We start from the raw sequence: 26653 nt of genomic DNA, 5'->3' as shown, positions 1-26653 counted from the left end.
TTGGTAATGAAAGGGGAAAGATCCCTAGCTGCGTCTTTTATGACCTGGGCAGGGCAGCTGTCCCCCTTAGAGTTCGATGGTTTCCAGGAGGCTCTGATTTTTTGTACTTCCGGTATAGTTACCTTTTTGAAGGTGAAGCCTGGGTTATTGGCAATGGGTGCGGGTAAGGTTGGACTGGAAGTAGTGCCATGGGTGAATTGTTGTCGTTTATTTTCAATTTTAGTTTGGAGTCCCGTGATTTTGTTGGCAAGGGAATTCTGGATACCTGTGCACCAAGGTTTATCCTTAGTACAGGTATCTGTGGGAGGATTAGGGTTTTCTAATTCCTTTAAAATGTTGAATTGCTCTCTCGTGCTAGAGCCTGCCTGAGTTATCCTGGAGTTGAAAGATTCTTTTTTAGCACGTATAATCTCATTTTTGTAGAGAGTGGTGATATTAGTAAGATTAGTTCTGTTTTCTAATGAGGGAGCTGTATTCCACAGCGTTTCAAGTTTACTTTTTTGTTGTCTAAGTAGTTTGAGCTCAGGGGTGTACCAAGAGTTCAGGTGAGCTTTCGGTTTCCCTTTAAGCATTTTTAATGGGGCAATGTTGTCAATAGTTTTAGTCATGGATTCGTTGTAGGTATTGACCAACAGGTTCAAGTCAGCTGTGGCTGGTAGTGCATTCACAGTGAGGACTACCAAGGGTATTAATGCTTCAGCTGTGATATTACTCTTGTTCCTAGTTGGGCAGGCTGGTGCAATAAGAGGCTTTTTAGGGACTAGGTTACTGATATTGATATCTAATGGGAGGAAATGGTGATCCGTCCAGACAAGAGGTAGGGGGCCCTTAAGGGTCATGTTGCAGTTAAGAGCAGCTACCCAGTCGAGAGTCCTACCTTTCGAATGGGTAGGTTAGGAACAGAGTTGTGAGAGGCCATGCTCAGCTAGTGCAGTAGCCATGGAAGTAGCTGAGGGGTCATGAGGGTCGTTAAACCCAAGATTGAAATCCCCAAGTATGATGGTTTGAGCTGAGGGATTCGAATTTTCAGCTACTAAGGATGTAATATCTTCCTCAAATGAACCAGGCGGACCTGGGGGCCTATATATTAGATGCATCGTAATTGTACTCTTAGGGGACGTTTGCAGTTTGACTGTGAGATGCTCACGTGAATTTAGTGTAGGGGAAGTGGCTAGTCTAATGTCAAGTGATGATTTTAAAGAGGATAGCTACACCACCTCCTCGAGCGTTAGGTCTATCTACTCTGAGGATGGCATAATTATCAGGGATGGCTAAGGTAAGAGAGGGTCCTGCAGCATCATGAAGCCATGTTTCAGTCACAGCAAGGAAGACCAGGTTGTTGGATAGAATGATGTCTGAAGTCTCTGCGGAGTGGGCGACTAAGGATCTAACGTTTAAAAGTGCTCCTTTTAGCGGGAGTAGGTTGGAGTTGTTAGAAACTTCAGTCTGGTTATTGGTTTTATTGGGTAGTTTAGCTAGATGGTTGCTATTCTTATGGAGGATTCTGGTGCCTAGTCTGTTGTTACGCTCGGTTGAGTCGGGAGTGGTAGTTTGTGTGTCTGTTTGCACAATAGTTCTAATAGGGCTGTAACCAGGAGAGGGGCATGATGACCTCGTGCTCAGGTGGTCCTGCTTGGATCTATCAGTGTTGCTATGGGCTAGGTAGTCCGTCGAGTGGGTGCTACCATGGTAAGGATGGGCGCAATGGGAGACTGGTGGGAAGGCTGGTGTAGTGGGCAAAAAGGGTGTAGGGCAGGCAATAGGGTGATGTCTTGGGCAGGCAGGTCTAGCTAGACCATTTTTATGGGCTATGTAACTATTACCGCTGCAAGGTACATTGTTTTGCATGATACAGAAAGAGAACATGACAAAGGTGAGCCAGAGTTGCATGGTAGTGGCAAAGAGACAGGGGCACAATATCTAGGCCCGGCACATATCAGGCAGAGGCCCAATATCTAGGCCCGGCACATATCAGGCAGGGGCACAGTATCTAGATCAGGCACATATCAGGAAGAGGCACAATATCTAGACCAGGCACATGGTAAATGTGGAGGCCAACTATGGATCAGTATAGACTGAGCGAATATCGCACAGGTGTATCAGCAATCTAGGGCTAGTGGCATTTAAGGCAGTTCAAAGTTAGGTATCTAACACAGTTAAGACACATTGGCATTAGGTGCACTGCCACAAATAGCTAGACAGGTACCGCAGCAGGTAGGTTATGCGCTGAGTATTCTAACATACAGGTAAGGTTAGGATAGTGAGTACTTCATTGTGTATAGTGGAGGCTAAGTTCATTACTAAGGATTGCAGTAGGCATATAGAAGGCTACTACGTCTAGGCAAGAATACTATGTCTAAGCTTGAGTACTGGGCGCAGGCAGGTTAAAAGACTGTGTGCACAGGCAGCTGAGCATCTAAATTCAGGTTTTCGCGAACAGGGTAGAGGTGGTGCCAGTTACAGTAAGCATGTATGCGACAGATAGCAAGTGGTCATGCAGGTGACAGCAATCAAATACAGTTACTGGGAGGGCATTCTGAATGCAAGTGTGAGATCACCAGGCATAAACAAGGCTACTCTAGATGCAATTTGCTAAAGTAATAGCTAGTATGGCCAAGAGACGAGCAAGTGATAGCAATCAAGTACAGTTTACTAGGATGGCATTCTAGATGCAAACGTGAGATGACTAGGAAAAACAAGGATTCAATTAATACTGTTTGCTAATGTGGCCATTAATCAGGACAAGTAAGATCATCGGGTGCAATTAGTAAAGTGGACCAGTCTTAAGTATGCCACTTCCTCGTGTAGTACACATAAGTGTAGTAGTGGAAGGCAGTGGGGCAGATAGCTTGCCGTTGCGCTGCAGTGTTAGAGTAGCGAAGAGATTAGCAAGTTACCTGGCGTGTGACGAGTGTGGACAGTAAAGGTACTTACAGGAAGCAAGTTCTTTTCCTGGCAGTATGCGGTCCGGCGGCACGGCCGACACGGACAGGCACAGACAGGCAGCGTGCGCCTTATAGCGGGCGCCTTATAGCGGGTGCCTTATAGCGGGTGCCTTATAGCGGGTGCCTTGCAGCAGGGAGCCGGCTCACGCCTTCCGGCGGGGCCGTGCTCAACATAAACAGAGGCTGGCTAATAGAGTACAAGTACTGTTGCTAGGCAACAGTCAACAAAGTGACAGCAGCGGCCATTTTAAGAAAGCCATGCGGTTTCCACGTCGGGGGAAATGGTAGAAAAGCTGAATTTCAATCTCAGCTGGATTTCAAGGTCGGAGTAGCAGAAGGGCAGACTTGGGAGAAGCAGGTTCCTAATCCTGCTGGATGCCGCCTCGCTGCCGCCTCGATGTCCCTTCGTGCCGTGGTTCGGGGTCGTGATCAGCTGTTCGAGCTGATAGGCGGAGTCGGCAGGGCTCCTGCCCGTCCGAGGAGGAGTGGAAGAATACAGGCACAGACAGGCAGCATGCCTTGTAGCGGTTTAGAAAGCAAGGCTCATCTCGGGACACGGCAATCAGGAATTGCGGCCGTTCAGAGGCCATTTGGATGCAGTACGACTCCTTGCAGTTAGATGAGGGGAGTGGAATATATAAAAGCAGGTGTAGCAAATTAAGGATGCCAGCACACAGGCTTTTATATTTCAGCAGATTCAGCTGGGCTCATCGGATGATGGCTCCTCTCTTAGGGGGAACGTTGGGTGAAGAGGGATGGGCTCCTGCCCTCCCGATGTCGATCCTGGTGGGCAAGTGGCCAGAATACACCACCAAGTGTGGTTTCCTCACATTGACACCAGAGTATAGCAAGTGTTTACATACTGCCTCCCTTGCCAAATCACAGGAGCACCTCGAACCCCCGAGCCAATATAGTCGGCAGAACGTGGATCATCAAGGTGGGAGGTCATCAGCGTCGATTTCTGCACAGTGCAGGAAGGAACATATCTGCGGTGGCCATCGATGACCACTCAAAATATCCAGATGTGGAGATCATATCCTCAACGGTGGAGAGCGTGTAACAGTGCCGGACTGAATTTTGCACAGGAAAGTTAGTATGTTGTTTGTTGAGGTTGTGTGTGTGTGCTTGATTATGTTCTGTTGGAAAAAAGGAGGAATGTTGGATTTGCCTCACGTCCCGCATGCGCAGTGACATGAGGCACATTTTGAATAAAGGGCCCGCCCTGCCGCAAGGCAGGCAGTTCCGGACACAAGTCCATCCAGGCGTGTCATGTCCTTTGTGAGCTTCTGCATCCCCTAAACTGGGCCACTGATGCAGGCCGTGTTGGTTCCCCTCTCCCCCAGCAGCACCGGCAGGGAAGAACATCACACCCGGGACTTTTGTATATATTGCTACTGATCCAGGGGCCAGTTGCGTATAGTTAAGACTCAAATGTCGTGGGCAGCACCTTGTAGGGCACATTGTGGTACATGGACGAACACTGGTTTCCCCGTAAGTAAGCAATAGGTTTCACCAGGGAGTCCTGCACGCTTCAAAGTTAGCGCCTGCTGAACTCTAATCGCTCATATACGACGCCAAGCGTTGCCTGGACCCCTGCTCCATGCCCAAGCCTGTGTCGTGCATCAGCGGGCCTGCCCGCGGCCCACCCTGTGGGGCTCTACTCCCTGTGAGCGACCAGGCTTCGGCACTGTTCTTTACCACTTCACTTCTCAAGTGAGAGGCATAAACTCTTCTCTAGTTCTTCGCGCTGAAGCAGCGGTTTCCAATTTCACTGGGATCAGGCTGTGAGGGGTCCCCTTTCCATTCTGCATGGAGACCAAAGACTAGGTAGGCATGTCATCTGCACCCCCTGGTGGTCTCCAACTAATGAATTTTGAATGTTAATGAAAGCCTTCCCAGGTGGGTGAGCCCTTTTAAGTTTATGTGTTGGGAGGGTGACACTATGTCCCAAGCAGGTGACACCTCCAGGACTATGCACCAGGGGCTCTCTACACTGCTGCAGGTGCTCTGGCAGAGAGCGGAAAGCTTTCCCTTCCGAACGGAAACAACCTAATGACGCACTGTGTCACGTGATCTGGCCGAAGCTGCGTTAGGGCACGCCGCATGGTCACGTGATGAGAGTGTTTAAAATCATATGATAGTGTGGAAGCTGGGAAATGGCTGCTGCAGATGTGAGAACTTCGGGGTTGTGCCCGCGGTCCTGCAGGCATCTGCTTCTCGTCCTGGTAATGCTCTGCCGCCTTCCTGCAGGCCGAGGCTCCGGAGAGCAGGTGAGGGGGGAAAAAAAGGCACCGCGGAGGGTAACTTCAGTGTAGGGTGTGAGGGCGCTTCGCCGCACTGTTACTTGCGGATATGAGCGGCTTTTATTTGAATTGGCCCCCTGTGCTGCAGGACCAAATCGGTGAAGGAAGAATACGCTCACTGCTCCCTACGTCAGCAGCCAACACACATAAACCAACACAAAACGACACTGCCTGGGCTGTTTTCAATCTGAGGTTGCTGCATTTGTTGTTAATTGGCCAATATATGGGTTTACGATCGATTTACGGGGCAAGGCGAAGGGAAGTGTGTTACGTTCCTTGAAGCATCACAATTTACATAGCAACTAGAGAATTGGAGCACACAGAAAAAACTGTCACACCCAATCTTTGAATCATGTACAGTTACTAGCATAAGCATTGATTAGTTTTCCAGACTATTCTGCAAATAAATGGAAGTTGGCAAGCTCTGGCACTCTAAAGTAACATAAAAAATAAGTCACTCTGAATTTCATGCCAAAATTAATTAGCTTTGCAGAAGAATCACTGCTACATGGCAGACAAGAGCGTTTGACATTGCCCGTGTGAACAGACGAGAATTTCTGCTAGCTGTTCTGACACCAGACTGAAAGGAAGCCAGGTCTAGTCTACCCATAAACCTGCCACTCAACCTGCCAGATATAAATAGCAGTAGTATCTGTTTTTGAAATCTGTAGGCGGTAGGACTGCATAAAAAGCAGTAGCCTACCACCTACAAGGCATGATTAGCAGATTTTGCTAATCATTTTTTTTTATTAGCAAATGATCTAATTTGATTAGCAGTTTTGTACTAATATTGCATGTCACCAGAATTAGTTGTACCCCAAGATATAGAATTAGCAAGAATGCAGAAATTATTTCTATGTACCTCTGAAGTATAACATCAGTGCAATGTCTATAAAATGTAAAGGTTTGCTGCATGAATGTGGCCACACAAAGCTCTAAAAACATTTTTCAGTTCAAGGATGTGTGGCTGGGTCATGCAGTCAGTGTTGCAGCACAGACACATATGGGTAAAATCTAAATTTCTGTTCTCGCCAGCACTTGTATGGTTGGGTGGGTCAAATGATTTGCCCAGGATCACATGCTTTGGTTAAGCAGTGAAGCCAGAATTGCCAGCAATTTAACTTCAAACTTCCAAGCTCTAATTGGTACACATTTGTTTTGGGTTAAACAAGAGCCACAATTGTCTTGTTTATTTGAAAAGTACACCCAAAGCAACCTCCTTGGAGTATTTGCACCACCCTGAACTGAAGACTACACATCTCAGAATGCAAAACCATGTTTGATCTCATGGATGAAGTCAGCTTTAAAAAGGAATAGCTTTGAGTCACTTTTTGTGCAAATGTGGTGTTTAATGCATCTAAGTAACTTATTTACACATTCATGGGACTCTTGACAGTTAGCTTTGCTAAATGGTCTCCCGTTTCCTCTTGGTTCCAAGCAGTATTCTGATTCAAGTGCTAACATGATGATCACATATCTATTAGTTGCTGCTGAAGGAAAGAACACATTATTTAGCCTTCTGCAAGCTTTATCAGTGCAGAGCAGCATGCTACCAAAGGACTATGGGACGAATATTATGCCCACCAAATGCACACAGCCCTGCAATTTTAACACAGCCTGCTCGGAAAAGCTAATAATCTTTAAATTGTGATTTGAAAGAAGGCTTTCTGCCAGCATTTAGTGCTGGGGTGCATTTAGTGCTGGGGCTGAGCTCAAGCAAGTGGCTGGTATTGATATTTTTCCCACCCAGACGGGCAGGAGAAAATGTATTCCCAGTGCGGCTTCCTGCACCAATAAGACATCCTGCTTGCAGAAGGCCTTTGAATAGTCTACATTAAAAAGATATTTTTAGAATAAAATGTTGGGCTAGGCTTTGCTTACCTCTCAGGCCCGTTATCAAGTGGGAAGGTCCTCTCTGCCTAATCTTCCTCTACACTGCAGACAAGTTCCTACAAAATAGGCAAAAAGCAACTCATTTACCAGCTACCCACAATGCACACTAACTCTGGGGGGTCAGGGGCCTCGAGAATCGACAGCCGAACAAATGCCAGCGCAGCCACTTGCCAACACCCAGCCCAGCATTCGGGGACATCGTTGGGGCCTTTCGCCTTTATGCCTTGAGCCTCTTCGGGGGCGGTGGGGGGGTGGGTGGGAGGTCCAGCAACTGCCCCCATGGTTCGCAAAGCACAGCAAAGAAAGTCACTCATAGTTTTTGTTCTGGGACTTTTAATATGCGCTTTGCAGTGCTCACTTTAAAGTTATGGCCAGTGTAAAGCTACCTACTGGCTCTGGCTGCCTGCCTCGTGATAAATTTGGCAGCTAACACCCATGCACCACTGCAGGCTGCTCAGACTGGCCTATATAGGGCAATAGGCCCATGGCTAAACCAAAAACGCAAAATGCTTGTGTGGGCCCATTTATTGGGTCAAAGTGAGCCATCTCTTTGGCTAATGTGGGCCAGTTTGATGAGTTACTAGAGTCCAGTAACTCATCAAACTGGCCCTAATGGGTAATAGTTTTGACCAGTGTTGCTGAATTAAAAAGTACAATTTACCTCACCTCCCCATTGGGTTATTCAAACAATCTCACAAAAGGACTTAATTCACTGTGGATCACTTTTTCGATTGGTGCCCGAGACAGTTGTATGCCCCAGTCCGACCCTGCCCCACTGTTTCCACCATCAGCAGTGGGGAGGCTGAGAGGCTCACATCAGAGTCCCCTCCACAGTTCCATATCTGGTCCTGCACCCTGGCGTCAATAATCTGCTCTTATTTAATGACCTTCACATTATGCAGTGTTACCAGTGGCGTTGCTGGTGGGGGGCAGTGACCATGTTCTCTGTTTGTGGTGTTATTTGTGACACTCACTGAGGCCAATGTCTGCCTATCTCACAGCAATACTCCTTTTGTCTCAAAGCTACTAGTGACCGAGCAGCTTGCAGCCCCTCCCATGAGAATGTAGCCACAAAACTACTAATGATGGGCCATATTAGTCACTGAATAGTTTTGTGCCTGCATTCTGATGGGGAAGGGGAGGTGCAGTGGGTTGTGGGTAGTTTTGGCGTGCTTATGACGTCACATGTTCATAGGCGGCCCCCCTACTTTTTTCTGTACCCGTACTTTTTTCTTTGGCCCCCTCTGTGCCCGTCCTAAATTTGATTCCTGGCGACGACACCGAGTGTTAGCCAGTCTATGGTGGCCCTGCAGTATCTGGGAAGGCAGCTGAAAACTAACAGCTGAGCTTTGCTCCGTTTTCCACAGCGCACGCTGAATAGGAATGGCTCCCACACCCAGATCAAAGGGAAAGCCTCCTAGTGGCAACCCCGCAGTCTCTGGGGGGACAACTGGGGCAACAGCTGACAATCGGTCTGCATGCCGTTTTCCGTTGCACGCACAAAGTAAAAGAGATCTCCTGGCCCAAATTGAGAAAAAAAAGAAGAGGCAACAAGAACCGCTTGCTGGCCCATAGAAGGAAACAGAAAGCCCAAAACTTGCATGTAACTACAGGAGTCAATATTGATAAAATAAGAGTTCACCATCCACAGTCAGTAAGGCATGGGCATAGGAGTAGGCTATATAGGGGAAACATTAGATGTTCCCCTTTCTGGCACAGGACCTTTTGTTCTGCATGTGATTGAAGAGATGTGAACAAAAAAAAACAAAAAAAGAAACTGCCAAGATAGTAGGACTGGATCAAAGAAGACTTTTTGTTTTAGAAGCCTCTCCTTACTACATAGGCCATAAACATAGCAGCCGTTTCTAGCCCAGCAGTGGCTACAGGCGCTAAACAGGCTGCAACAACCACAATAACAAAACGGTAATATTTGGGAGATGTGGTAATGAAGTGCCCTAATCTGGAACAATACTGACAACTGAGCAGAAGCCGCATTGACTTTTACTAACACTTTTCTGCCCAACACTGGTTTGGGAAAGGGTTCACAATTTCCTCAAATAGTGCATAGTGTTTAACAAATGCCCATTTCATAACGTTTTAGGAGGACACAGCCAGCACCAAAGACCTACAATCATGTCTGCTCAAGAAGATTGGTTTCTTATTGCTAGATGTCATAGGAGCTGTGCTTTGGTTGAAGAAAAATGGAAGAAAATAATAACGCTGCCTGCTGCTCGTAGACAAGGCCTTCTACGAGCAGCAGGCTGCGTTATTATGGCGGGTGCTGAGTGTAAGTGGCTGATGATAATATTTCTCAGCCACTTGCTAACACCAACACCCGCCGTAACAACGCAGCCTGTTGAATGGGCGGGAGGAATATTATCATCAGCCACTTACACCTAACAGATTGATCAAAAGGGCTCGGCTCCCCCGCCCACACCTCCCTAGCACTCAGTGACTCCCTCGGCCTCCTTACCTCTTCAAAGTTGAAGCCAGAGTATGAGAGGGGGCGGAGATCCTCCTCTCACATCGGGATGACGCTGCACCTGGGCTGGGCTCATAACATTGATACAATGTTTTGACCCTAGCCCGGGTGCATCTGCCTGCCTCGCCTGAAGTGCACGCTGTGCACAAAGGCAGGCAGTAAAGGCACAATCTTTTTTTTTTTTTTTTGGTTGAAAATCATATCGCAGTAACTGCGACATGATTCTTAAAATACACAGCAAACCAGCATTATTATCGAAAATAGCGATGTGATACTGCTTATTTTATGCCTTGCACTCGAACCCTCACAATTCAGCATCAAGGATAGACTTTTTCCTGGTATCGTACTCCCTAATGACCCGGGTGGTGGAGGTGGGAATACACGCACGTACCCTATCCGATCATGCCCCTGTCATGCTAGAAGTGAACCTATCAGGATGGATACGGGGAAAACCCCCCTGGCGCTTTAAAAGCTAGGGCCTTACCGACAGTCTTTCGAGATAGTATAGCCAGGGCAATAGACGCCTTCTTTGAAGAGAACGTGGTTACAGTGCAGTCATCGGGAATTCTATGGGAAAGTTTCAAGTGCTTGTTGAGGGGGGAATGTATTTCCAAGGAGACAGGGATTCTGAGGCAGATCAGAGGCGAGCTAAAAGTTAAAGAGGACCGTATACGCATGCTGCAGACGGCATCCCCGAAACCCACAGATCGGGAACAAGCCGAGATCCGAGCTCAGTTACAAGAATTCCAAGACTTAGCCTTACGGGAGGTGAAATATATCAGCAATCAGACTATCGTGCGCCAATACGGGGAACCCGGACAGTCTCTAGCTAGGGCACCAAAATGGACGAGCTGCATGGCAGGATTCAGGCCGTAGCAGATGATCAGGAGAGAGATAGATTTGAGGACACGGGAATAGTACTGCAGTTCTTCAATTTTAATATGCATTTATATTCCTCCCAGATACAGTTCTCTCACGCCGACATAAAGGAGTACCTAGAGCAGGTGGCCCTATACTGGTGCTCTGAGGACCAAAGGGAACTGCTGAACCGCCTGTTGACATTACCCGAAGTGCTGAACGCCATTCAATCTTTGACAAATGGGAAGTTGCCCGGGCCCGATGGGTTCACGGCTGAATTCTATAAACCTTATGCTGAGAAGCTAGGTCCCCATATGTTAGGCATGTATCAACACAGTCTAGAGAGCGTTTCCCTACCGGACACATTGAGGGAGGCGGTGGTTGTAGTACTGTTAAAGCTGGACAAACCCAGCAACGATTGCTCGTCCTATTGACCAATCTCATTGATTGACTTGGATAATAAAATCCTGGCGTCTAGGTTATCACTCCTGATGCCAGCTATGGTTCGTGTAGATCAAGCGGCCTTCATTCTGGGACGATCTACCTTCCACGGTCGCCCCAGGATGTTTGGGATGATGGCAGCAAGGTCACCCGAGGACCCAGTGGTAGCAGCCTTGCTAGACGCCACCAAGGCGTTCACCTCGGTCCAATGGCCGTTCCTGTTCGCTGTGCTCCGACAGATGGGATTAGGTGCAGGATTTATCGCTATGATCAGGTTGCTATTTACACAACTGGTGGCCAGAGTAAGGGTGAATGGCCAGACGACGCCACAAGTGGCCCTGGAGAGGGGGACCCGGCAGGGATGCCCGCCCTCGCGCTACTGTTCGCTTGAGCGATGGAGCCATTTGGCAGGTACACAAACATAGGATAGTAATCTCATGTATGCGGGCGATATGGTGCTGTTCGTCAGGGACCCTAAAACAAATTTAGCCCCGATAATGAGGGATGTTCAGATTTTTGAGGAAATATCTGGTCTGAGGGTAAACGCCTCTAAATCTGTACTTTTCCCACTGACGGAGGCAGTTGAACGATATCAGGATGGCTGGCGGTTCCAGTGGCATATGACTCGGACTCGCTATTTGGGTGTCAATGTTGCCAAGGATGGCACAGTGGTATACCTTAGCAATTATTTGAGAGTTCTGATTCGAGCCTGAGCGGCGGTGACACCGTGGAAGAACCTTCCCTTGAATCGATATGGCCGGGTATCTCTCATAAAATGACACTGCTCCTCAGTTTCCTTTGTGTTTTTAAATGCTCCAGTAGCGGTACCCAGGGTATACTTTCAGAATGCACAGTCGTTCATTTCACAATTTTTGTGGGCGGGGAAACCCCTCAGAGTATCCTGGGATATGTTAATGTCACCGATCACCGCAGGAGGCCTGGCACTTCCTGACCTCGAAACATACTACAATGTGACACAGGAGGGTTATTTAAAGCATTGGTATGATAAAAAGGGGGACAGGAGACATGTGGCGGTGGAAAGAGCAATGGCGGCACCGGACCTACTCAGATCAGTTATACTTGCAGCACTGAGTAGAGCACACACGATACGGAATCTAGTGGAGGTAACCTGCAGGGCATGGGTATGCCTTGAACAGAAAAAGAAGGGAGAGGTTCTTTATTCCCCCACGCTCCCAGTGACGCATGTACCTGGGATATCGATCACGGCCGAACCAGGCTTTGTTGCTTTGATGAAAAGACTTGAGATATTTGGCTTCGGGGAACTCTTCCCAGAAGGGAAATTCGTGACTTTGGAGGGGCTAAATAAGAAAGGGGCAATGTCGGCCTTGGACATATTTATGTACTTTAGCTTACAAGTAAGTCTGACCCAGGTATTTACCACAAATCCAGAACAGCCCCAGGTCTCCCCCATGCTGGATAAGACTTTACAGGGGGTGGTTGGCAGTAAAGTAACGTCCAGACTATACGCTATGTGTAAGAACACTAAAAGCACGGTCCGAACCTCACTGAAGTCTAAGTGGGAAAAATCCTTGGGGAGGGAAGTCCCGGAGGAGGTCTGGACATTTTGCTTTATGGGAATCAGAAAGGCAGCCATAAACTCGCGTTTCAAACGGATACACTTCAAATACATTCACCAGTTCTACCACAACCCGGCTAAGCTAAAGGAATATTACCCAGACACCATAGGGAGATGTAAAAGGTGCAACGTTGAACAGGCAGACTTCCTTCATGTGTCTTGGAACTGTCCGGCTATACATCGAGACTGGGAGGAGATATCTGATACTGTCAGCGACATAACGAGCCAACCAACACGACCAGACCCGTTAATAGGTCTACTGGGTTATACCAAAGAAGTCCCCAAGCATACTAGGAAACCGGTTGGCTTACTACTTATACTGGCCAAATGACAGATAGCGATGCACAGGGGGGGATATGGGGTGGTGGGCTTCGAGAGCCCAAGATGCTCACAGTGGAAATTAGACATAAAATACTGCCTCGATATGGAAAATGGCTGGGGGTCGCTGAATCAAATTCTAGGTACTGCTAGCAATATGTGGGATGCGTATACACACTCTCTGATCCGACAAGCTGGGGACACCGAAGAAGCCCAGCCCGCAATAGAAGCGGTTGGTTAACTGACTTGAGCAAAGTGATGTAACAGTAAGATCTGAGGAGTGATTGTGGATGGGTGTTATCATCATTATACAGACACATGATTGCTGCGACTCAGTATATGGGACAATAGTGCATCAAGACTCCTGAATAGTAGTAAATCTATGCAGATGGGGGTACAGGGGAAGGGGTGGAGGGAGGAGGAAGGGTGGCACCAGCACGTAGCTGCTGATTGTTTTTCTGTGTTATTAAATGCCAATAAACAGAGTTTAAAAACAAAAAAGTCAGAAGATTGTCCTTTTTATCACTTAAAAGCTCAGCACAATGTTTCACGGACTTGCATATGGCTTAACATATCTTCCTAAGAGTGCTTTTGGTAAATGCATCTACTTTCTATGGAGAAGCATTTGATGGGAGAATTTAGACATTAGGGTGAGTCATGAACTGTGACTGGACATGACCACCTGATCTTTTAACTTTCCTGACCTTTTACTTTGTGACCCCTTATCCCAGTTTTCACAATGGGTGCTACTCTTTGTAGCTGTTCCCTTGAGAAATCTTGGAATCCCTAGGAGTATCTTCCTTGTTTTCCCATTGAGAATAAACTGGACTATTTAGCTGTATGTTCCCCAGAGGTTTGTTTGTTTTGGTTTGTTTGTTTTGGTTTGTTTGTTTATAGTACACCGAACCCAGAGGTATCTGGGTGTATTGTAAGTAGGTTACAGGTCTTACAGATTGTAATTCAGCATTATCTGTGAATATTACTGAGTAGTATATTGTAGCAGTTTACAATTGTATGCAAAGTATACATGATCGCAGATAATAGTGAAGTACATTGGGATAATGATAAGAATAATCTGATGCAAGCAGAAGGTCATAGGGGCAGCATCGTATGTGCAGAGAAAAGCAGTGAGCATGAAGTACCCTCGGGGGTGATATAGTCCCGATTTAGACATTAGTCCCTCTCTATGAGCCATGTAATGGCTTTTCTCTTGAAGTTAGAAAAAGGCTGGGTCGACTTAAGGGAGAGTGTTCCATAGCTGGGCCGCCATAACTGGGAAGCTACTCCCCCCCCCCCCCCCCCCACTGATTTCTTAAGTTTATACACAGGGACTAGCAGGCAGGAGGTATTTGTCGACCTGGTGACACGTGCTGAAGATCTGAGAGTGAATTCCTCCATTAGGTAAGGAGGGGCGGCATGATTCAGTGATTTATGAGTAAGAGACATGGTTTTAAGCTGAATCTTATCCTTGATAGACAGCCATTTGTGCTGTCTTCTTATTTCTGAGCTATGTTCTCTCCCTGAGATGCTCAAAGCAGACCTAAGTGCGTTGTTTTGCAAGGTTTGTAGTTTATTTTTATCGTACTTACTAGCTTCGAAGTATAGTCTGTTACAGTAACCCAGCTTTGACAGAATAAGGGCTCTAGCCAGGATTAGACAGTTCTCTTTGGAGAGCAAAGGTTTGCAGGCCCTGATCAATTAACCAGTGTACGCTGTGGCCGAAGCTGTAGCGTTAACTTGTTTGTGTAAATTCAATCTGGAATCTAGGTAAAAACCTGGGTTTTTACCTCTTTAGCCACTGGGATGTTGTTCCCATCAATATTGAATGACGCATAATCCGACTGAAGTTTATTCCGGTTAGCTGGGGAGCCTAAAATCATGAGCTAAGTTTTGTCATCATTCAGGCAGAGACCATGGGTGGCCATCCATGCCTGAATGATTAAATAAATGTTGTTCACGAGCAGTACGTCATTGTCATAATTCCCTGTTAAGGGAAGGAGGATCTGGGTGTCGTCTGCATAGTTAGTGTAGGAGACACCCAGATGATCCAGATCATCGAATAAATGCTTCATGAAGATATTGTACATAGTCGGTGACACACAAGAGCCTTGGGGGGGGGGGGGGGGGGTTCTGCATGTGATGGGAATTGGGTGTGCTGCTGCTGATGGGGAGAAGACTCTCATGGTCCTATTGTTTAGAAAGGATTGTATCCAGGTGATTGCATTCTGAGAAAAGTGAGCTGCTGTTGCAAGGTGATTGCAAAGTACTCTGTGGTCGACCAAATCAAATGCGGCCAATGGTTCCAACAGTAGTAGCAGAACTTTGCCAAATCGACCAAAGCACTGCCCTGTCATTTTTGGATTAAGCAATGTAGATGCGACACACAGTGCCTAGGTAGCGCCACTGCATTACTATTCACCACCCCCCTGGAATTCCAGGGCTGAACATCATTTTATTTTGTGTGCAAGGAAATGGATTGTTATTTATGTTGTTGACTTCGTGAACCCTTGGGTCAAGGGAGCCAAGACCAGATCGGGCAAGTGCTTCAAAAGGATGTCTTAAGTCTGAAGTGAATTCTCATTCTCTGTTTGCCTGACAAAGTTTGAATGTGGTGATACCAACGATTGAGTGGCCACCAAATGTTTGAAAGAATGCGTTTGTAATTGGAGGTGCCAAATATTCATATTAGATCAAGGAAATTGCACCTAAACATTGTTAATATCTGGGACATATCCCAAAGCAATCTGAACCTAAAGATGATTGATTGACGTTCTGCTGTGGCAATCTGCCCATGATCAGTCAGAAGGTTTAGTTTAGTTTTTTATTGGTATAGCACAGCCTAACCCTGAGGTATATGGGCGCATTAAACTTGGAACATAGGTTACAAATACAGAACACAGGATGGTTATAATAATGATGAAATATAAGAACATTGTGAGGATCAGGTTACAAAATGGTCATAGCAATAGGCATCGAAATATTACAAATACAGTAATTAGAGCAGGCAGAAGGTAAGGTACTGCTGGGAACTGCAGTTTCCAGCCTTCTCATCTGACCAGGATAAAACGTGAGTGATGCTCCTTCCCCTGACCTAGGAGGTCCAGCTGCATTGGAGGCTCCAGAGACCACCTGTTCTCAGAAAAATCCTTGCTGCTTGCCCTGTGTGGCTGGACGTGAAGAGGCAGGTGCACCAGCAAAGGAGGGCAAGTGTGCAGTAGGATCTGCGAGCTCCGGTTGCAAAAGACTAGCTTCAACAAAGAAACCTTTATCTGAGATCCCAAGGCATGAGGAACTCCTGATCTGCATCACTGGCTACTTTGTGCAGCATCTGACTATTGGGCCTCCGTCATCTGCTACTGACAGCAGCTCAGTGCCCCAGCTTTATATCCCCTTTGCCTCCAAACCAGTAAATACCCTGGGTAATTTACACCATAACCTCATGTGGGAGAACCTTCCTTTCCTTCAACAGAAACTCCTTTGCCTACACAGATTATTTGACAGTTTTGACCTTTTTGACTTCCAAAACGATTTCTACACCTTTTAAACACTCGGTTTCTTTCCTATAACTGCGAGCATGTGCCTATTGTCTTTACACCCCTGCATTGATTCCTATGCTTGATGTTTGTCCCTTCTGAATAAACACTGACTTAGGACATGATCCCTAACATCAGCATGCATGGTGCCCGGAGACCCCAGTTGACTCAGAACTCTTGGGATGACCCAAAGTTGGTTGGGTCACTCTTAAGATTAAACCTGGGTACTCTCAAGACTCAATTGGTTATACAAAAATACTTACTTGTAACTCTGCATTGCCTTTTCTCTTTCACAGTAAACCAGATGGATGTTTTGAGTAAATAGTGCATGGGCACTCCACTTGTATTATAAAATGTTTACTGTAGATTTTGTACACCCTGCCCTCTTTGCCCCCCTTCACCCCTGCAGAGTGTAGAGTGACCTTGGCTGCTCCACTTGGAGAGTCTGATGGTCTTAAAGGAGCCCTTGTTGCCTACTCGTGGCATGACTCCTGTCATACCCTGGACACTGGGACAGAGTAGACTCCCTTACCCCTTTGGAGGTGGTAATATCTTGCGTACTACAAGATCAAGTGATGAATACAGAAATGGGTTCTAAATATGTCAACATTTGTGGCTGTCTACCTTTTCTCGTCTCTTTTCAAGGACTGTCTGAGGTGGTTGTCTTTACCCGCACACACATATGGCTACTTTTGTCAGTGCCACCAAACAAAGAAAGCTGGCATCTACTGTCAGTTCAGGTGTGAAGCAGATCCCTCAGTTTCTGCATTTGGGAAGGAAGCTCTTCTAAAGTCGTATTCTGTCCAGCAGAGGGATTGGCAGAAAAGGTGTGTAGTTCAAGCTACTAGCCCAGGCATAAGTCACTCGCCCCCAACATGAATGCCAGTTTCCACATGCACACCATTTCTTACCTAGTGAAAACCTTCACTGGCCAACTAGTGCAGTGCAAATGATGTGGTCACAAGTGTTCATTACAGGCTTGGAGAGAAGATCACTTGCACTTTACTGTCATTGTGGAGAGAATCCACATTTATTGGATTCAGAGAATTGTGTTGTCACTCCAACTGAAAAGACAGTGGATCATTTAGGTTACTACTGCTGCTGAGGAGGAGGGTTTTGCTTAATATTCTTCAAAGAGTGAGGGTAACCTGCAACAGTACTCCTATTGAGAGAGGATGACTTGTATTGTTACTTCTGCCAGGCAAGATACTCCTTTACAATGTTTCTCCTGGAAAGATGGACGGGTGCTTGCAGTGGTAATACAGTTGACAAAGGATCACTCCTAATTGCAGCAGGTACAAGAATGCAGAACTCGTTGAATGTACTTGTTTAGGTGCGCATGCTCATGCTGTTAGCACGATTGGTCCAGGCTGCGGCTAAGTTCATGTGCAGGTGTGATCAAAGAAGCTGGGATCAATCCTTTGTGTTTCTTCCCCCCCCCTATTTTTCAGTTGTGTGACTGGTGTCCTGCAGAGCTCAGGAACAGCTCTGAAGTTGTCAAGATGTGCCAAGCCAGTCATCAAGTACTAAGGGGCCGATGCTGCCTCAGCAGGGAAGAGGACAAAGATATTATTGTTGGGTAAGATATGAAGATACTAACCTTGGGGCATGATGGTGGGTATGCAAAGCTTACCCAAAGGGCAGCAGCAAGGTCGATCCATTTGGAGGCATCACACGTTTGCTTTGTTGTGGGGAGAAGGGCCAGGTTGTTTGTAGAGTGCAGAAGAGTTTAGGTATGCAAGGCTTAACTTAAGTTCATACATTTTACAGGGGTGGGAGTGTCAAGGGTTGTTAAACATTTTTAAAGTTTACACTAAGCGAAGTATCGTTAAAGTTTTTACATTGTATCATCCTAACGGAAGAGTCTAGGGATGAATTGAAAATATTAATAGCAGGGTTTGCAGATCGAAATTAAGATCTGATAAGCATCCATCATTAACCAGTGACCAGGATCCACCACTGGAGAATCAAGAGATAGTAGATCGTGTTCCGCAAATCTAACTTCCACATAAAATGCAAACGTATCACTTTGTACCTTATTTATGGCCCCACATTCTTTGTTCTATAAATAAAGAATGTTTTTTTAATTTTTTTTATAACGCGCTAATACCGAAGCTTGTTTCCAAGCGCAAACCCGGGATTTGAACCTGTGTTGCTCTGCGTCATCACTGAGCTAAATGCACAGAGGTAAATCCACATGGGTGGTGTTAGTTCTGCATCTGTTGCCCTAGGGAGCCACAGGTGTATACTAGTAGCTTTTGGTGTCAAGGCTCTTCTAGGCCACGAACCCTGTGTTAATGATTAGGCATGTCTGCTCTCACATCCAGGGATCTGAGGTGCTCTTGCATTCACTCCCAGTATCTGGATGTGAAGCCATGCTGCACAGTAGCGTTGAATCGCATTTTCTTCAAACAGTCCCTAAAGTGGCATAGGTCTGGGTTGAGAGCTCCTGCTTGAGTTCACTCTTCAGGGATGGGAGGAGGAGGATTGTAAAATGGTGTTCTCTTCCGCCACAACGTTCTTGGTATAAAAACATGCTGCAGGGTCGGGAAGCTATGCATTATTTTTTAAGTTTCTCTAAACCACTTTTTGATGTGTTGTCCACAATAGTGCCCCCTCACACGATGAGAGTGCAGTACTGCTTACTTCACTGTAAGACAATTCTCAGAGTGGGAGTGTTTCATGAAGAATAGGCCACAATCTGAGTTTACAGTAGAATCCGTGAAATGCAAATACTTAAATCCACAGTAGCGCGTGTTTACGTAAGAACCCTGGAAATTCTGGTGCGTACACCGTGTGCCTATAGGATAATCATGAAATAATGTGCTTAAAATAGGACCAAGATGATTTTTGGCCCATTTCCGCCCCAATATTGATGCAGCCACATCTGGCATCATCCAACTTTTTCTGGCACTGTGCAGCTCTGTAGCATTTTCTCCTGATTGAGCTGTATTTTTTATTTTGGAAGATCTTGCCAAGTATGTATAGGATGTTATTTGCCAACCAGTGACGGTGAGTGATACAGCCGGAGAGCCACCTGCAGATGGAAGCCTTGGACAAAGCCTTCCCATGGTTTACAGGCCCAAAGTTCCCGAAAAGTGGTGACGTCTTCCAGAAACTCTTAGTGCGTGCCACATAGAACTTCAGCGCTCGAGCCACGTCCAGCGAGTGGAAAGCCCTTTCCGCTGCCCACGTAGGTGTCGGAAAAAACAAAGGCAGCACCAAAAGTTTGTTGAGATGGAATTCCGACGGGACCTTTGGCATGAAGTACAATCCTAGCTGGATGCAGCAGAGCAGAGTACATAGGTTCACACCCAGGGGGTTTGTGTAGGATGCAGGCTTAGCAGAGGTAGTTGGAATGGGTAGGGAAGAAGGTAGTTGGGGGGGTGGGTGGGTAGGGTCCAGGTTTACCTGTAGAGGGAAAGAAAAGTGAGGTTTAGTGGAACGATTGGTTTTTCAGGCACTCCTGAAACATAGGGTAGAGGAGAGTAGCATTTAGGGTATTATTAACTTTTTCCATTGACCTACTGCAGTGCAAGAAAGCTTGATTCCTAGATTCTCTTCCCACCATAATATAACGGGTGTATTTATAGAGTCATGTTCACACCCGGAGGGGCATCTTGGCGCTATTGACAGCATATGTTTGTTACCCAATTTAATGGTACTCATTTTACAGACCTCCGAAGGATGAAGGGCTGAGTGGACCTGCCGGGATTAGAACCTGTGACTATGTGGTCAAACACAGGCGCCTGCAGTGGATTCGTTAGTCCATTGAGCACAGACCCACCATGATTCTATATTTTCTTGCAAGGTCCTTGGACATCTAATTCTCCATATGCTCACTTAGCCCATGTTTTATACTGCAGTGGATGGGTTTGTAATTGAGGGCCCTTGCTGTGATAAAATGTTAGGAGCTGCAGTTAATTTTCTGTGTCTTGAAAGGATGTTAGAATCCCTCTTCTCTCAATCAGCTATGAAGACACACAATATTTCAGGGTGTTCTTTATCAAGTGTAGGTCTGGGATTCCAAAATCAAGCCGGGATTTCTGTTATATCACTGTGCTGATCTAGTTTTTGAAGAGGAGTGCAAAAAATAACCAGATTGGCGATCGACCCATCTTCCCTTCCCTCAGCGTGTTTCCCAAGTTAAAAGAGGAAGCTGTGGCATGAAATCGGGTCACCAGGAAGGTAGACGTCTAGGTCAGAGCTGAATCATTTTGTGCCCTGGATGGCATGCATGCCTGTATAGTAAGCCTGCTCCCTACATTGCACTTCATTTAATGAAAAACATAGCTGCCTTATTTATGCAAACCGATGCTTGCATTCCATATGTAAAGTCTTGCTATGATGAACATTGCGGCGAGTATCACTGTGATCGAAGGGTGTTTTAAAGTCTGTCATTTGTACTTGGGGTTTGTTTAAGGTGTCTTTGCAATCTTCCCAATCCTTGGGGTCATTTAGATCTGTACACTTGCATGGATTTCTGTTCCAATAGGATAAGGGCACGTCTATATAGGTCGGGTGATTGCAAGGATTGGGGCATGCCAGAGGGTCGTGATCCCTCGCAATGCAGCTCATTCTGTTTGTTTGCTTCCCTTAGGCTGGATCTCTGGAACTGTTCACTGGGACCTCTTGATTCTGAGTTGCAGAATGCCAGTGCTGCTCTCACCATGTAAGTATATGTGATTGTTAACCTCTGCCAACAGATTTCTTTCAGTTTCTTTTCATTTATTCTGCACATCACAAACTGAACTGTTTCCACAGCGCTAATATTTCCAAGAGTGAACAGAGAAGCAGGCAAGAAAGGTTGTTTTACATTTTCACCAGTAGTCCAAATGGAGCTTTCCGAATATGTGGAAGACCAGTGAGGACAATCAAATTCCCCAAATCCAGTCTTGAAGAAATATCGGAGTCCCTGCAGTTGAAAAACACAAGATGTCATGACTGAGGCAATGTCCGCGTTGATGGACAACTCTGGTTCGAAAATGATTCCTATGTTTTTGATGGTCAGTGAGGGAATGGGGCAATCTCCAAATATTTTGGGCCGGATACCGGAGTCCCCACAGGTTTGCATGAATGCCATCAGTCACCACCTCTGTTTAATGCAGATTGATTTTTAGTATGTTTTTATCCATCCAGTTTTATTTTCACCAAACTTTCTGTTAAAAGGTCTGATGCAAACGTACACTATCTTTATAATTTCACCCACATTTGGGTGTGATCGGCATAGTTGATTAAAAATAAGGCTGTTTCTTTTACTGGCATTCCAGGGGATTGCTATAGATATTTTACAAAAGTGGAGTTGGGAACAAACCCTGTGGCTCTCCACATGTCACTCTAGGGGAATAAGGGCCCAGTTAACAACGTGCTGCCTCGGCAAAGGAGAAGAGGGGATCCACTTCAATATTATTTGTACTAGTATTGCTGTCTATTGTATCAAATATTGCAGACAGACCCAGAAGTGGCAGAGCCCCTCCAGCATCAACCTTGACTGGATCTGATCCAACATTTCAGTGGTGTCTAATTTCATGTCGTCACCATCTTGGATTCTAACATGTAGCAGCTCTTTGGTTTACAGAACTTGGTGTCTTCTATGCATGAGCAAGTGCCTTCTCTGGCGTCTCTGCCTGTATGGCTCGTAGTCCCTTCATGTCTCAGCTCTGCGGGTAAGTTTGGGGACCCGTTATTTTCGTGATTGAGTGTAGAGCACTTTCTTACAGTCAAGCCCTGAACTATTGGGTCGCTCTCGTAGCGGTCTCCCATTTGCACAGTTGGGAGTTGAGTTCTTTGAGCTTGCCTGATGGAAAAATAGAGGGCCTTGGTAGGGGGTGGCAAGCCTGTGTGAATCTCACTCCATCCGCCCTCTGAAAGAGGCATCGAATAGTGGCCAAACCAACTTGCTCACTTGTTGTTTGCCCCACTTGCATCTAAGGATGCAGAATTCTAACAATTCACTGCTAAAGGTAGTGCATTATCATGCCATAAAGCGCAGCGATCAAACTCTGAAGCCTTGCATTAGCTGTAGCACTATTCACTGCCTCAAAACCTGTCACAGCCCCAGGCATATATTCTGACTGGCTCTGAGGTTGAGGTTAGGCTCTGGGAAGCGAGGCATGATAAAAAAGAATCGGCATAGTGGGAGACATACGGGCTTCTGATTGGCTGAAAGGGCTACTGACCCTCATACCTCGGTCTCCTTAACTACTCTAGACTCAAATGTTAAAGCTAGGACGCCGTATCAGCACCACTTAGGTGCTTTCCCAAAGAAGGTAGTAACTTTGCTGTTGGTTTTCAGTTTGTCAACGCTCTGGTTTTGTGAAGCTCTTAGGTCAACAGCAGTAGGAATCTGTTCTGCTTCTGAAGCAGCCCTTGCAGTTCTGCAGAGCCAGGAAGAGTCATCATGCCAAAGAAAGGACCGCTGAAGCTGGGGTATGATGTAGCCGTCTGGTGGCTGAACGCATGGCTCTGGTGGCAAATAGTGCAGACAGTGTAAGACTGACATTTTAGGTAGGAAGTGTACTTCTTGGAGTGCTGCTACTCTCTGTAGGATTTTGCCTGTATGTAACTTTGGTTCTTCGTCATTAGCAGCCGCACGGCTTGAGTTCCTGTCAGTTGCCTCTGCGCTCACGGTTTGTGTTGAGTTGATAGAGTGACAGAACACAACAGGGTTTTCTTGAGGGCTTGCAACTCGTTGGTCCCATTGTGTCAAGGGAAGAGAGCACCACTGATACTGTGAGGGCCTTGACGGTTGATAAAAGGGTACAGCTTTGCAGTCTGCATCCTTGTAGGTTGCAAGCTAGGTAGGACCTCCGGATTCATCTTTGGTTGCTGTCTACCTACATGTTTTGATCTTGTCCGCAGGTGTTGTAAGTTAGAAGATTAGCCAATCCACTTGTACATTTATTGGAGTTGAGGGGAAACCCAGGACTCAATCACAAGGTTGCATGTATTCCTATATTCTTTCTTCTCAGCCTTTTGTTCCGTTAAAGATTCATGCTTGAATCCAAGATACCATTCAGAAGCAGCCCACATCTATTTCTGACAACTGTAGTACTTGGTATGAGGCAGACAGTAACCATGATCATATATGGTACACCCATATCTGTCATTCATGTATGCACCCGACAAGAAAGGGAAGCCAGACCTTTTAAAATGGGTGAGGAAAGAGCTACCAGGCTTACTTCTCAAGCAGGGGTGGTGGGCTGACACAAAGGTACAACTAGTCCACGGAACTCTGGAAAATATACGACACTGATATTCTAAATATTTGTTATTTCTCTTTGAAATTTGTAAAGCGCACTAAGTCCATGGGCATCAACTCACAGGTTACAGTGATACACCACACCCAAAAGCACAGTTTGTAATTCATTAGTTACAAGGTTGGGACTGAAGGCTTCCATGGGTTACAGTGACTTGCATTGTGTCACGACAAAGGACAATACTTGTGCTTCGACGGAAGCAAGGGAATAAGTTTGCCAGGACGGTTAACAGAAAAATACCTCTGGGTTACAAATTGTGATCGAAAAAACAAACTTGCTTAACTCACTCATAGAAAGCTGTGCAGTCAAAAGAAGTACTTCAGGTATAATCCACAGCAGGGCTAAAAATGTGCATTCACCACTACACACAGGCTAGTGATAATTGACTCTTGTTGAAGAAATGGTGTAGATTTGAGGTGGCAAGTACTTTTTATGGTTGGCAAATAGCTTGCAACTATATGCTGCTGATGCACACCAAACTAAAGAGATACCAAGTATATTATTTAAAAAACAGTGTCTAGCAAGGACTCTCCTAACCCCATTGTCTGTGGGCCCTGTTAGGAAATATTTCTCTTTTAGGCAACCTTCACTCCATATTCGATGGACTCCCAAACATTTTGCTTAGGTTTTCCATCCTGACTTTTTACAGTGTATTGAAGCCTTCAGCTACTCTCCACTGGGTTTTACCTCACATGTTATGGGGAAACTGACTAGTCTGTCAGGCTGTCAGTAGTGGGAAATTAGGTTTCCCTTAGTCTTTTGACTTTGTTTGATAAATTTGTATCATGGCACAAAGCATCTTACACAGTGGTGCAATGGGATTTCTTTTGTATGTCCCTAGACTACAACGTTTTTTGTTTTGTTACCTTAGCTGTGCTGAAGGACAAACTGGTAGCAGCAGTTACTTTTTGCCGCGTTTGGCTACTAACAGTCTAGTGTCCAAACATGGCCGTGCCACAAGGGTTTTCGTTTGTTCCTGAGCCATCTTGCCTTTCAGCCTTCTTTCTGAGGTGCCAGGTCAGGAAAATCCTTTTATGGTCATGCTCTGCCCAGGAAAAGCCTTAGTCTTTTGTGGTCTATTGCAGGGTTTGGCTCTGGGGTCCCAGGAAATGGGTGGGGACTGTCTGGTCCCAATCCACATACTGGTGCCTGAATGTTTGGTGTGCATGAGATGAGAACCACAATGGTCCCTGATTGGACCGCTGCTGGTGTGCATGTGTGGGGCAGGGCTTGCCATTGCAGGATTGAGTCTGATCACTTACCTGACTTTGGGATAACAAGAGGTGGCCTGCATCCATTCCAGAAGAATTTCAGACAGTTACCATGGTTACATATTTCAGGGGAAATATTTACTGTCACTAAGATTAACTAGAATGTTAAACATGCATTCACCATTGGAGAAAATGCAGAGCGGGACTTTAAGAATCCATCAAAAATCACATGTAAGAATTAAAATTATAATTCTTGGACCAGAGCTCACTAAGCTCCTTGCAGCTCCTGGAAAAATGTCCAAGGGCAGTTGAGTACCCATGAGTAGTTTTAAAGTTCCATATGAAACAATGGGAGGAAAATCAATGTGCCAGCCGCTTTAGTTAATGTAAGTCAAGAGATTTGAAAACCGCAAAAATGCTGGGAAGTGTGGGAAAACGTGTTTGGCAGGCCAACAGACTTGCCAATTCTAAGTTCCAGAAGCAAGCAACAAGAGAGTGGGGCAGGGAAAAGTCCAAATACCAAATGGCAAAAAAGGGGCCAGCCAAAGTCCAGCCCATCAATCCCTAAAAGGGTGAGTGTTTGCTGGTAAACCATTTCTGGTTGGTCCGTAGGACTGCCAAGTAGCCACAGACTATAGTGGCCTAAACCATTCAGGACCAGTGGGTGACTGCTATTTTGGGCTCACAAAGTGCCCACATGGTCAGAACGGCTATTTTAAAGGCCACCTCATGGTTACCTTGAGCAGAGGAAGCCCGAAACACAATGGTTGAGTGCAGGATTTAGAAGAAAAACACGTTGGTACTTCAATGGCTATTAAAAAGGTGCATTTGGCTACCGATGCTATAAAATGAAAATGGTTTTCGGCCTTGAGGAAGCCAAAACCAAAGTACAGCTGCCACCAACCTACTCCTTTAAACCTGTGTAAGGCAACGGAATCGCCCTGTGGCAGAAATGGGGTTCTTGCAGGGTACCCCTGGGACTGAGCGCCTAAGGGGAGCACTCATTCCCTATACCTTTTAGTAAGGTAAAAAGGGTTGCAATGGCCACCAAAAAGAGGTTAAAGATCCATAAAAAGCTGAGGGGGGGAGAAAAATGTTGGCACCCCCCATGAAGTGGCCATAGAAGCGCCAAAAATAGGAATTGTGACCTAACCATTACCAAGCCCATGTGCTGTTATTTCACCAGGAACCTAGTATTGACACTCCCAGGGTACAACATGCTGTATGGCACTCGAATCCTGTAAGTCTGCCACCAGCCAGTAGAGTTTCACATAGTCGACCATGCAAGGAGACTCACACAGGGAAAAGTAGGTATTCAGTGCAGTCTGACTGCAGGACTGTGTGTCTCTGGAGGCTCACAAATGATGTTTTCATCCCCCATGATGCCCTCATTAAGGACTCATCAGGGGGAAATCTCTGGTTTTGGCCAATGGCTGAAACAGTGGAAAATACAGGTTTCTTGTGCCAGATTGGAATGGGACTTTACCCTCTGGTTGCCGGTATGAGACCAAACCCTCTGAGAGGTTCTACAATCCCGGGCAACCAGCACGGATGGTTCCATGACATCTCTTAAGATGTGAATATGAATCCCAACCACTTCCAAGCTTGCAGGTGCCCTTCACAGCGTCTGGAAATCCTGCGCCGCAAAGAGCATGAGCATACATGGCTATCCCTACCTTTAAACAGGAGGAAGAAGGCCAAACAAAGCCAGGTCTTAGCCTATGAAGTGGCTATTCAGCTACTGTATTAGATACAAGGCAACACCACAGAAAAAACACAAAAGTCTATGGTCCAAAAATAAGGTGAACACTAC

At 46.1% G+C, this 26653-nt stretch overlaps 1 protein-coding gene across 1 annotated transcript in view; it reads left to right on the top strand.

Annotated features, from left to right (window-relative positions):
* Window positions 1-5060: 5060 nt before the first annotated feature.
* Window positions 5061-26653, top strand: part of ATRAID (all-trans retinoic acid induced differentiation factor) — a 143899-nt gene continuing 122306 nt past the window's right edge. Inside the window, exons 1-3 of the mRNA XM_069605504.1 lie at window positions 5061-5215; window positions 17822-17949; window positions 20971-21042. Of these exons, the coding sequence (XP_069461605.1) occupies window positions 5102-5215; window positions 17822-17949; window positions 20971-21042 (314 nt within the window). The 5' untranslated portion in view covers window positions 5061-5101. The remainder of the gene's footprint in view (window positions 5216-17821; window positions 17950-20970; window positions 21043-26653) is intronic.

Source organism: Ambystoma mexicanum, chromosome 4p (genome assembly GCF_040938575.1).
Source record: "Ambystoma mexicanum isolate Mex_15411 chromosome 4p, UKY_AmexF1_1, whole genome shotgun sequence".
NCBI classification, from domain to species: Eukaryota; Metazoa; Chordata; class Amphibia; order Caudata; family Ambystomatidae; genus Ambystoma; species Ambystoma mexicanum.
This window is presented reverse-complemented; position numbering and strand designations above follow the sequence as displayed.